Below are 12,843 nucleotides of genomic sequence, written 5' to 3' on the forward strand. Positions count from 1 at the left end.
TAGAAAGCCTAAGGAACCGTGCAGCAGAATAAGATTGCTTTGTGCAAAATGTCACTTTTGTACCTCAAATTGGGCATCTCCTTCCAAATTTTGACCCCTTCGGCGATGAGCACAGCCCTGGCTGTCTGACCTGGGGTTTATTGTCTGATGGGTCTCTATTCCAGTATTTCTCTTTCCAATACTGGACCACAAACCATCCAGGCAAGCAGACCTTTGCCATTTTCTTTTTTTTTTTCCCTTCTTGTTCTTACATTTTTCCATTTGTTAAACTTGCATCCTGTGCTCTGATGATCAGCAGCAAAAGTGCATTTATCCCATTTAAGCTCTGCTTTTTCTTAGCTTTCACTCTTTCTTCTGATTTCCTTGTCTATTCTTCTTTCTTTTTTTATTTCTTTCTTTCCTTCTTTCTTTATCTGGCCCTGTTCAGGTAGATGGTGTTCTAGAAAACATATTAGGAAGCAGAGCTTGTAGGAGTCCCACCTGCTGATCATCTGCGCAGAGTCATGCAAATTGTCCTGTGCTCTCCATGCTTCTGTTTCCAAGTGTCTCTGGGTGTGTCTCAATCCGTTCCCTAGTTCAGTACACTGCCCAAAGATTCATAGGGCTGTCTCGTGATCACAATCGTTCCAGTGCACTGAAATGTTCGCTTTTTAGAAATTCCCAGAATGCATTATAAAAATCAGTCAGAATCAGCTGATTCTAGAAATGTTGCCATGTACCAGAAGAATATTGGTTATTATACAGCAGTGTTGTTGTTTTTTAATGCAAGATCTTGTCACAGGTAATTGAGTCATAATTGAGTCATCAGTGTCCGAATTTGTTAGAGGATTAAGGCACTTGCTAGTCCCGAATTTCGTCTTCACAAGATACTGATTCCTGTTTTAGGGAACTAGGGAGCGGAATGAGACACAGCCTCTGTTAGAACTCGCCTAGCAGGTCCACAGTAGCAGGATTGCTGCGGGGTTTTGCATACACTAGTAAATCCCTTTCCAAATAAAGTACTCTGATTTACAAAGATCAAATGTAAACAGCAGATGGATTTAGATTTTTGTGTGTTTATGATTTACGTCTGAATAGGGTTGGATTGTTGATCTGTTAAAATAAATAGTCATATGGAATCCTGTGAGGTGCAAGGATTTTTTTTTTTTTTTTTTTTTAGTCTGTCTTCATAAGGAAAGCATAATTTATTTTTGAAAGCTTTCTCCTTATACCAATTATTTCTATTTAAACTGAAGTGTGTAATTTTTTTTTCTGAGTTAAAATACTGGGTCCCATTTTATATTAAGTGTCTTTAACTAATGTACTAACAGTTAAATTAATCATTTGATAACCTACACATTTTGATACGCACTTATTCTGTACATACATGTTTTTATATTGTACTTGTATTAAAATATACCTGCATATAATTACACTGTTGACCTTTCCCTTACACCTTAACCCACTCTTAAACCCACCCATACCACTAAACCTGTCCCTAACCTTACCTGTATTCACCTCAATAGCAGCCAAATTGTTTTGCAATACAACATGGACACAATAAGTGCATTGTATGGTTCCTAACATTATATTTTTTTTAAGTACATGGTAGTTAAAGACACCTAATATAAAGTGTGAATACTGTGTCATATTTCAGCCTAGTATGCAGAGACAGCTGTACGTGTAAGGTTAGACATTCAAAGGTTGATTCCTCTGAAAATTGCAATCACTGTGTCTCTGATAGTGTTGTCAAAAGTACCGACTTCGATACCAAGTCGATACTGAAATTTTTAAAAATGTTTTGAGCGCTGTTGAGCGGATTTGTAAACACCTCTGATTGGCCATTGTGCCTATCACCGGTCCGCTGATGGACACCTGCTTTCAAACGCTCTTGTGTGTATCTGTGTAAGCGCTCGGTGAAGAGCGTCATTGATGACTGTTTACAGCATGTTTTTGAAGCGTTGATCATTGTAGCCAATCATAGACACATGTGTTGAGCGCATGAACACAATGGCCAATCAGAGGTGTTTATGAATCCGCTCAATAGCGGACTTGGTATTGATGTCGGTACTTTTGACAACACTACTCTGTGGTGGCAACATTGGTCTAGCCAGTGACATGAGTTTGGGGCAGGACTACCTGTTTCAATCATTAGGCCAGTTCTACATGGCACAGTTTACACTTCGTAGTCCTTCGAAAAACAGTAGGGGCTTAACCCCAGCATCCTGGCCAAATTTCATCATCATGGCCATCATGGCCTCCTAATCATTGGCTTCATCACTCCATCTCCTCTCCACCAATAAGCTGGTGTGTGGTGGGCGTTCTGGCTTAATATGGCTGCCAGGTGGATGCTGCGAATTGGTGGTGGTTGAGGAGATTCCTCCCTTCAATATGTAAAGCGCTCTAAGTGCTGAGAAAAGCGCTATATAAATGTAACAAATTATTATTTTAGTAATTATTATTTTAATAATCCAGTGTGAAGTCAGTACCAATGTAGACTTGTAGTGGGATGCCATTCTGCAACCTACCAGTCCAACAAATGGGACTCCCTGTGGTCATGTAAACTTTATGGACACATGCAAGCAACTGCCATTAGATGGCAAGTGCACTTTAAATGCGCTATTTGGGACAGGACCGTATTTTTTTGCAATTCTGTTTGATGAAGCTAGTGCAACAGAAATTACACACTTCAGCTGTAAAAGTCCAAGGAAATTAGGAGATCTAAAGGATTTCCAAAAAATTTGCGAATGGATTTTTTTTTTTTTTAATCTTTCATTTAAAACAAACAAATAGACTTTGCTTTGCTCTAAATCCCTGGTCAGACAGCAGCTAGTGAATTTTGCAATGAAATAAAACTCGAAGGGAAATAAATAAATGTGTAAATATATTTGTTATCTGGCAGCTCCTCCAGCAACCTCTGCTGCATGTGTTCATTAGATCCATAGTGTGCATGTCCCTGTTTTGGTTCTGCCTCAGCTTCTTACAAAAGTTGTCGTTTTTTCTTTTATTTCTTTTTTTGATTTTGTTTTTTCATGGCCATCCTTTGTTCTTTTTTTCCCTTTTTGTTTTGTTTCTTTGTTCCCTTCTCTTGGTTGGATGCCTGTTTGTGTGTGACCCACTTCCCCCTGGTCCAGTTCTGGAGTTTGAACTGCGGAAAGCCAAGGAGACCATTCAGGCTCTTCGTGCCAACTTGACTCAGGCTGCAGGTGGCGTACTTTCAACTTTTACACACTTCAGTCCTTTCTGCTATAGGAGCTGCTCTCATTCCTAAAGGCAGTTTGTAATGTCCACCATAAATCAAATTCCAGCTCACTCGTTTTTCTTTCTTTCTGTTTCTTTCTTCTCTGTAGAATGTGAGAATCCCTCTCAAGAGAGAAAAAACTACAAATCCAGTCCTGAAATTCAGGTTACCTTCATTTTCCTTTTGTTATGATGGTATTATAAACCTAAACATATTACATTTCTCTAATGAGCTCATTATGATCAACTAGTTTGAATCACACTGGATTGACTTATTTATTATTTTTCCAGGAACCTATTCGCCCTCTTGAAAAAAGAGCCTTAAATTTTTTAGTTAATGAATATTTATTGAAAAATGAATACAAGTTAACGTCCATCACATTCTCAGATGAAAATGATGATCAGGTAAGCCTTTATACGTCCATTTGATACATTCATTTTTATAGGATTATTTATTTTACTAATTTAATTCTTCCTGTTATATATGATATTCCATTTCTGCAGGATTTTGAGTTGTGGGATGATGTGGGTCTGAACATTCCCAAACCTCCAGACCTACTGCATCTCTACAGGAACTGTGGGAACAGCCTGCCATTGCATCGGGATACAGTGAATGTGGCGGTCAGTGTGGATCCAAGTGACTTGCCTGGAGACTATTTTACCCAGAAACCTGTGCAGCAAACTGAGGCCATACAGGTATTTACGTATAGAAATAAATGTTGGTATTGAAGTCGGATGTTTACATGAACAATTTCCAATTAAGGTGCATATTCTGGTTAAGCTTTTATTCTGAAATAAAATTCTGATTAATGACATATACTAGCTATCTTAGTCAGATTTCTAGAAACTGGGCTCAGTTTTTTCAGTTTTAACAAATGTAATTTTACTCTGTTTATTAATGTTTTTACTCCACATTTGTGCAGTATTTGGAAGATTTATGATATCTTTAACTTTATATAAATAAATTAAAAAAACTATTTTTAAATAGGTTTTTATACAAAAACAGCTTTTTATGTAAAATTCACTTTATAAAAGACCCACATTTCTAACTTTCATTCATGGGGATAACATGGATAATTTGAAATGGTTTAGTGTAAGATTTTTGCCCATCTTTTGAAAAATGCAGTTTTAAAAGTAAAAAAATTATCACTTTTACCAGTAGATGGCTGTTTTTTTGTTTGTTTTGTTTTTCAGTTGGATTCATATCTAAATATTATGATATCACAATTATTAATTAAACAGTACAAATTATTTTTTGTCAAAGTTTAACATTTTTTCTACTGAAAAAAATCATTTTTTTCAATGTTACATTATGATTAGAATCAAACCTGAACAAGATGTTACAGAGAAAAGTTGGAGTCGTTAGAGTTTATCGTTTATTTCAATCATCTGTTTTTCATATAATTCTACAAATTTAATCTACACTTCAGTTACTAACTGTAACAGAACAAAAATTAACAGAAGCGAACAGTTATATTACATATTGGGTACAAATAAACATGAACATCAAAATGCAATGAACTGAACAGCAATAACAAATCCGCAAATAAAGCACATGGATTCTGTGTGTTTTTTCCAGTACAAAAAAATGTTAAACTTTGACAAAAAGTAATTTTTATTGTTATAATTGTGATTTCATAATATTTAGATATGAATCCAATTGAAAAAAAAAAAAAAAACTTGTGAAAAGATGTCTTTCATTTAGTCAAATAGCAAATAGTGGAGCTCTGCAGCTATCTACTGGAAAAAGTGATATTTTTTTACTTTTAAAAATGTATTTTCCAAAAGATGGGCAAAAATCTTACACTAAACCATGTCAAATTATCCATATATTCTTTGATGAATGAAAGTTAGAAATGTGGGTCATTTATAAAGTGAATTTTACATAAAAAGCTGTTTTTGTATAAAAAACCTATTCAAAAAAAATATTTTTTAATTTATTTATATAAATTTAAAAGATATAATAAATACTCCAAAAACTGCACAAATGTAGAGTAAAAACATTAATAAACAGTGTAAAATTACATTTGTTTAAAAAAAAAAAAAAAAAAAAAAAAAACAGTTATTTTGTTACAAAAATCATTTTGTTGACTGGGGACCCCAAAGGTGTGTTATTGTCTTTTTTTCCACACTAACATAAAAACAGATATCATTCCAATTTATTATTATTTATTTTTTTTGTAGATCTAGAAAGTGTTAACCATCGTACAAAGTTTCATGCCATTTGGACAAAGAGAATGTTTTTTTTTTTTTGTTTTTTTTTAATCTTTTTAGCAAACGTCATTTGGGGTCAAAAAGACCCCAAAGATCACCAGAGGGTTAAAATAATTTGACAATGAAACGTGATGTTTGCATCATTTATTGTGCTGTTTTCTTTCTCTTCAAATAAAAACACTAAAGTGACCCCACATTGACTCTTCTACCTGTTGTTCTTGTTCTAGCAGCCTACATTGTGATATATGATCCCATTTAGAGCACTGTTAATCCAGATTTGGTAATCTGAAAAAGTGTGTATCTGAATCAGGGTGATCCAATCCAATCTCAAAAGTGTGGTTCGCAAAACCTGGGATTTCTAAATCCAGTTCATTTTGATCCAGATTAAACTTTTTGAACAACTTGGCCCTGGAGTATTGGTTTAATCGGATTAAGGCAATCAGGTTACACTTACATGACATTTACATAATCAGAATAAGACTAAATCCCAGTAATCCCATGTCAAATATCTATTCAAAAGGGATTTTTGATTAAACATGCTGCTCTATGGTGATATATGCTAACTTTTAAGACATTTCATTGTCGTCCACAGCAGCAGCAACAGCAGGAAGTGGTTCAGGAGCTGGAATATCAGATCAGCTTGCTGAACAGTGAGAAACAGAGTCTGGCTGAACAGATTAAGAAGCTCCAGAGGTAAGAGTCATTGCCTGCAGCCCGTGGGCCCAATTCAATCAGAACCATCTAAAACATGCCGCATGAGCCCATATAATCAGAGCTCAGAGCAGCAACCTGTGATTACAGTCATAATTATTAACTGCTCTCAGCGCAGGGTCTTATCTCATCAGCTGACGTTTATATAAATCATATTTCTTTGTGGAAAAATATTAAGATGTGGTTTTTCACTGTTGTGCATTCCCCATGATTTTCACGTTAATCAGTTAACGTGCTAAGCTAGCGCATCCTATTAACCATATAACCATATTTTAATATGATTATGTGTAAATAATATGCTCTAATACCATATTTAGTTTAAAACTAATATTTTAATTGTCAAATCATATTCATGTTATTATTAAATTTATAATATTAATTTAGTTTTATTATTTTATTCATTTTAAATGTATTCATTATTATTATTATTATTATTAACAATAATACTTTTATTATTTGTAATTTAATGCATTAACCACACAAACTACACTACTGTTCAAAAGATTGGGGTCAGGAAGATCTTTTTAAATCTTTTAAATTTATTTGCTCAAAAATACAGTGAAACAGTAATATTATTACAATTTAAAGAAACTGTTTTCTATAATATATTTTAAAATGCTATTTATTCATGTGATGGCAAAGCTGAATTTTCAGCAACCATTATTCTTAGTCCTCAGTGTCACATGATCCTTCAGAAATCATTCTAATATGCTGATTTGTTGTTGTGCTGCTTAATATTTTTGTGTAAACCATGATCAATTTTTGTAGAATTCTTTGATGAATAGAAAGTTCAAAAGAACTGCATTTATTTGAAATAAAATGTATTGTATTATAAAGGTTTACTATGCCTGTTGATCAATTTAATGCATCCTTGCTGAATAAAAGAAAAAGATAATACTTCAAAGAAGAAAAAAAACCTTACTTATCCCAACCCAAACTTTTGAATATATAATTGACTTCAGTATTCAAACGTGCTTTCAAGCACTGTGGAAACTAGCCCCCTCCGGCTCAGTGGACTTTTGTCATCATGACCTTTGGGTCTCTGACATTTTTCAGCATGGCATTTATGTTTCCTAGCAAGAGATGAGCTTTACATATCTCTTTTAACTAGATTTGCCTCCACTTGATATTTTGTCTTCTCTGTCTCTGTCCTGTCTGTTTGCCACAACACTATATGTTACGCCTATATTTTAGTACATTTTGCATAAGTTTTGCACATGGCTATCTCTAATACATACATTTGTTTGTGTGTTTGCGTGTGCGTGCGCAGTGATATCCAGGCGCTTCAGAGGAACGTTTCATCAGAACCCACAACTGTAGTGAAGTCGACTCCGTCTAAACAAGACCCTCTATGTGATAAACCCCACCTAGACAATGGACAGTATTTGGACATACGAGGGGTCACAGAAACAGACAGCCCCCTGGATGCCAACACTACAAAGACCTCAACCACTACAACTACTACTACTGACTGCACTGAAAGCACCACTACTGCTACACAACCTCAGAACAAACTAAAGTCTCAGAGTCAGCAGGGTAAAACCTCTGTGAAATTCGACCAGCCCAACAGGTGAGACGTGCACTATCTTGTGGACTGCTTTATGACTGTTAAAAAGGAGTTGATGAGATGCAAATAAAGAAAGTACTCAAACAAACAAACAAACAACAAAATGTTATTAGAAGAGAGATCTGTTACAAAACCTAGTGAGCTTCCTACCTATAGTAGGCCACATTTTTGGCATCAAAGCCACACTTCTAATGTGAAGGCTTTCCCAAATATTATACAGAAAACTTGCAGCCATAATGCTAGTTTCTTTTGGATGGTTGCCATAGCATTGCTTTATGCTTTCTAGGTGGTTGATAGGGCATTGGTAGGTGGTTGCATATCAGTGTGGATGCTGTCTTAGTAGGTAACTTGTCATTGTAGACCATAACCAATGAGGCAGCTTACTAGGTTTTGGAACAGAGCCATTATGACCGCTAGATGGCAGCACCGTATTGAGCACTGTTGCAGTCCTCGCCCAGCTCTTACTGCAGTGCTGACTGGCTCCATATATTCCATTCATCATCATTTTGCACATCTGCTCCGGATGGACTTTTACCCCACGAGGCTGATTCAGACAAATTATGCTCTCCTTGTTTTGACTGTTCCTATATCAGCGTTTTGCTCTGTGCTGTGGAAAGCTGTGCTAATACGTGGAGTTATTGGTAACCGGAGGTGGAGGTGGCTTGTTAAATCATGTTTTGTTTGCTTGTGCAGAAAGCTGTCTCCGGTCTTCCACCAAGCACTTTTGTCCTTCTGTCGAATGTCTGCTGACAGTAGGCTGGGCTCAGAGGTGAGTGGGATCGGGTAGCATACAGGTACAAATGCACAAGCACATGTAGAGACGCTTAAAGGGATAGTTCACCTAAAAGAATGAAGTTTGTCATTATTTACTCACCCACATGTTGTTTCAAACCAGCATGACTTTCTTTCTTCAGTGGAACATTTGAATTGGCTGCACTTTTCAGTTCAGTTACAGTGAATAGGGCCTGCAGCACTTAATCTTAAAGGATGAAAAGGCACCCTAAATGTGTCATTAAAAAGCTTTATATGACTCATGCTCTGTATTCCTAATTCCTCTGAATTCCTCTTACAATAGCTTTGTGTGACGAACAGACCAAATATAAATAGTTGTTCACTGAAAATCCTGAGATCTAAGGAGTTTCATTTCATGAACGAGTCATTATTTCAATTTTCAAAAGTCATCATTTAACTTTCAAAAGCCAAATCTTTTACATTTTTCACCAGCTTGCAAAACCAAGTCTGAATGATTTGTTCATGAATCAGAGTGATTTGGTTCAGTGTTGTGTTAATTAAAACTAAAACTATTAAAAACCATATTCAGTAATTGAAATAAAGCTAAAATAAAAGCTTTTCCCCCTAGCATTTTGAGCGCTGTTGAACGGCTTCTTAAACACCTCTGATTGGCCATTGTGTTCACGCACTCAACAGATATGTCTTCAAACGCTCCTGTGAGTTGATCATTGTAGCCAATCACAGACATATCTGTTGAGTGTGTGTGAACACAATGGCCAATCAAAGGTGAAGAATCCACTCAACAGCGCTAAGGGGAATGCTGGTATTGTCACATTTTTAAAATTTCAGTACTGACTTGGTACCAAAGTCGGTACTTTTGACAACACTTATATGAATATTAGCTGAAAAATTTTAAACTTAAAAAATGTAAATGAAAATGAGAAATGTTGCTTTGGCGACGAAGTGAAATAAGTAAGGAATAACTGATGATGGGCCTTTTGAATTATTTGAAAAGTTCTAATAACACTCAGTGTTTGGCAGCAGCGTCTCAACTAATAGCAAAGTTGTAAATTTAACTAGTCGTTGTCTTTGTGACTCTTTTGTTGCTGTAGGCTGTGAGGAAATAAATTGGTGCAGTGATATGAAACTAATACTTGCCTGGAACTACTTTAGCTCTGCGTTTCATGAAAAATAATTGCACACCTTAGAACGTTTGTCAGCCAGTCAGAATCAAGCATTCACCAGCCCTGTAGTATAAACAAAGTCCCTTTAAGGCAAGTCATTTTACTTTGAAACGCCTCTCGGGCAGCTATTTCATTCATCCAAGTGTAGCTTCTATCTGTTTGAATGGGAAAAACATAAATTTCTCCAAAGCCGTTCACCAAGTTTACGATTAAATTTCATATTTGAAATCACCAATGAAATCTGTCTACAACTGTCTCATAAATTTTGTTTCTAAATGCTCAAATCATGACAAAAACCTGCATTTTTCAGGCTGGACCAGCCAATGCACATGTGCAGTCATAACATAAGCCCGCATCTCAGAATATGGACTGTTTCTATAGCAACCGGAGCATCTAAAGGCAGCTGCAGTGACGCAATGACTTTACCAATTGGTGACTGGCTCTTTTATTTAGAAGGCGGGACTTATTCCGCCATATTGCGTGTTGCACTTTCTCCCATTCATAGTGATATGAGTGAACCATCTCTCTCACCATCTAAAGTCTTTGGTATAAATAAGTTTATAAATAATACTAAAATAACACTGATTCGGTTATTAAGTCACTGACTCAATGATGCATGGCTCACCGGAGATGAAGATTGTCAATGAATAATGATTGTAATTTCAGTCTGTTCATCACACAAAGCTCATATAACTTATATTTTAAGTGGTGCACTTAAAATAAGTCATGTGCACCACTTTCCTAGTGCTTTTTATTTTGTTAAAATCAAAGATTTGTAATAATGTGAGGGGTAAGAAAAAGAAGACAATTGTCATTTTTCAGTGAACTCCTCCTTTAAACTATTATGACCGGTCATTAGCACAGAAAGAAGTGCGCTGGGAGCGGTTCAGTTGTCTTTGCTTTCAAATTCACCAGGAATGCATTAATAGGCACATTTGAGAGGTCACAGAGTTCACAGTGTCTTCTATGTCCAGAATACAAAAGCAGAAAAGGTTCTCGGGTTGCAGCTATGCAGTAATTTTAAGGCGCGTGTGATTATATGAAAAGCCTGACATGTTTGCCTTTGCTGGACTTTATGTGGCGACATTCTTGCGTCTAATTCCCGTGTCCTCTTTTTTCAGGTGTCTCGAATCGCTGACAGTGAGCAGAGCGTCATGCTCATGTTGGGCCGCTGCCTGCCACACATCGTACCCAACGTCCTGCTGGCCAAGCGAGAGGTAACCAACCAATGACCTTTTGACCCAACAGCCCCACCCATTTTCCATCAGCCACTACGGTTTCCATGTCCACTGCGGCTGGCTTCTCCCTCTCATTCTATTCTTAATTCAGTGTTGACTCAACTTATATTTTTCCATATGCAATTGTGTGTGTGTGTGTCTCTCTCTCTCTCTCCCCCCGACCCAGTCCACCTCTCTCTCTTTTGTTCTGTTCACTCATTTCTTCTCTTGCTTTTGTGCATGCATCTCACTGCTCCGATAGAGAATGGTTGTGCACCTCTGTCAGGTGAGTGGAAAACATCGGCACGTTCTCACATCAGCCCCCCTTCCTTCATCATGCGTGTGACATTTGACCTTTCAGTTGGCCTGGCTTTTCATCAGCTTACTTTGTTTTCAGTGACTCTCAAATGCATTTCCTTTTATAAATTTCTCTTTTTATTGATGACTGAAGCTTTGGATTTGTTTCAACTTGGCTTAATATTGATCTTCTACAGCTCTAAATGTCATTTTTAGACTTTCTAAGGTATTTACAAACACTAATTCATAGCAATCATCTGTAATGAGAATAGCATATTTGTTCAGATCAGTGGTTGCCAATCAGGGGGCCTCAACAAACTTCCACAGAGCCTCAAGGTGACTTAAAATTATTTAAAATAAGAAAAAAAAACATGAAATTAAGCTAAAACAACAAAAAATCAAGGATAGTATCAAGTATATTTTATAGTTAAATGGTTAGTTCACCCAAAAATGAAAATTCTGTCATTTATTACTCACCCTCATGTCGTTCCACACCCGTAAGACCTTCGTTCATCTTCGGAACACAAATTAAGATATTTTTGATAAAATCCGATGTCTCAGTGAGGCCTCCATTGACAGCAAGATAATTAACACTTTCAAAGGTACAAAAGACATATTTAAAACAGGTCATGTGACTACAGCGGTTCAACCTTAATGTTATAAAGCGACGAGAATACTTTTTGTATACCAAAAAAACAACTTTATTCAACAATATCTAGTGATGGGCGATTTGAAAACACTGCTTCATGAAGCTTCGAACCTTTACAAATCTTTTGTTTCGAATCAGTGGTTTGGAGTGTGTATCAAACTGCCAGTCACGTGATTTCAGTAAACGAGGCTTTGTTACGCCCGTTTCACATTGCAAGCTTAAGCGGCGCGTGAGCAGTGCGTGAGCGTAACTACATCGTCACTGCAGCTGCAGAGACGCGCAAGTATTCACACTCGAAGCATTTGTACAGCGTCACAGCAGCGGCTCGAAGCTACATATAAAGTGAGCATTTCTTTACAAAGACAGCTATAAATTTGTTTTTATAAGTTGGTCATTTATAAACTTGATAGTTTTGAAAGTTTGTTAACATGGGGAGGTGTACAACATTCGCATATAAACGTAAATAAATAAATAAAAATAAATAAAAGCCTTGTGTCATCCCTTGCTGTACATGAATGAGGTAAGCTTTGCGTTTTACATCATCTGCCGCGTGCACATGTTTACAAGAGCAAATTCAGCGAAAAAAGCCAGCAAACTCGGGTTTGATTTGGGTATGCTGCAGCCTATATATCTCTGTGTAAAAACTAAAATAATGTTTATATATCATATTTTCTGGCTAGTTTACTTTAGTTTTTTATAATACACCATACTTTAACCCAAACTGAATAATTAAAAACAATAAATGGGTAAAAATTTAAATTTACCATTTAAATGGGTAAATCTTCTATAAATGTTTTTGATTCTTAATTTTCTTTTCTGTCATACTCAAATTCTTGTTAAAACACATTAGACATGCTTATTTTGTGCATTTTAAACACTTTTTGTGTGAAGTAATATTTATTTTGTCCATCAAAAGTGTACTTTTACTTTAATTGAGCGTCAGCAGCGCAGCAAAAATAGACTCGGCGCCGAAACCCCCGCTTCACTGCTGCTCACGCGACGCTCCTGCTTGACGCTTACGCGCTGCTCCTGCTGCCGGTGTGAATGCATTCA

The 12,843-nt window shown here is 36.4% G+C and overlaps 1 protein-coding gene across 9 annotated transcripts in view; it reads left to right on the forward strand.

Moving 5' to 3' along the window:
- relch (RAB11 binding and LisH domain, coiled-coil and HEAT repeat containing) overlaps positions 1 to 12,843 on the forward strand; it is a 57,101-nt gene that overhangs the window by 13,735 nt on the left and 30,523 nt on the right. For 5 of the 9 annotated variants that reach the window (XR_007927846.1, XM_051881905.1, XM_051881901.1 and 2 more), the window contains exons 3-11: positions 3,114 to 3,185; positions 3,330 to 3,385; positions 3,511 to 3,624; positions 3,724 to 3,915; positions 6,026 to 6,126; positions 7,415 to 7,714; positions 8,405 to 8,480; positions 10,749 to 10,844; positions 11,107 to 11,130. Coding sequence is in view for 8 of the 9 variants with exons in the window: in XM_051881905.1 (XP_051737865.1) it covers positions 3,114 to 3,185; positions 3,330 to 3,385; positions 3,511 to 3,624; positions 3,724 to 3,915; positions 6,026 to 6,126; positions 7,415 to 7,714; positions 8,405 to 8,480; positions 10,749 to 10,844; positions 11,107 to 11,130 (1,031 nt within the window). In the remaining variant the exon portion in view is untranslated. The remainder of the gene's footprint in view (positions 1 to 3,113; positions 3,186 to 3,329; positions 3,386 to 3,510; positions 3,625 to 3,723; positions 3,916 to 6,025; positions 6,127 to 7,414; positions 7,715 to 8,404; positions 8,481 to 10,748; positions 10,845 to 11,106; positions 11,131 to 12,843) is intronic. The other 4 variants (XM_051881904.1, XM_051881903.1, XM_051881906.1 and 1 more) reach the window with 3 other exon arrangements.

This window comes from Ctenopharyngodon idella, chromosome 23 (genome assembly GCF_019924925.1).
Source record: "Ctenopharyngodon idella isolate HZGC_01 chromosome 23, HZGC01, whole genome shotgun sequence".
Classification (NCBI taxonomy): domain Eukaryota; kingdom Metazoa; phylum Chordata; class Actinopteri; order Cypriniformes; family Xenocyprididae; genus Ctenopharyngodon; species Ctenopharyngodon idella.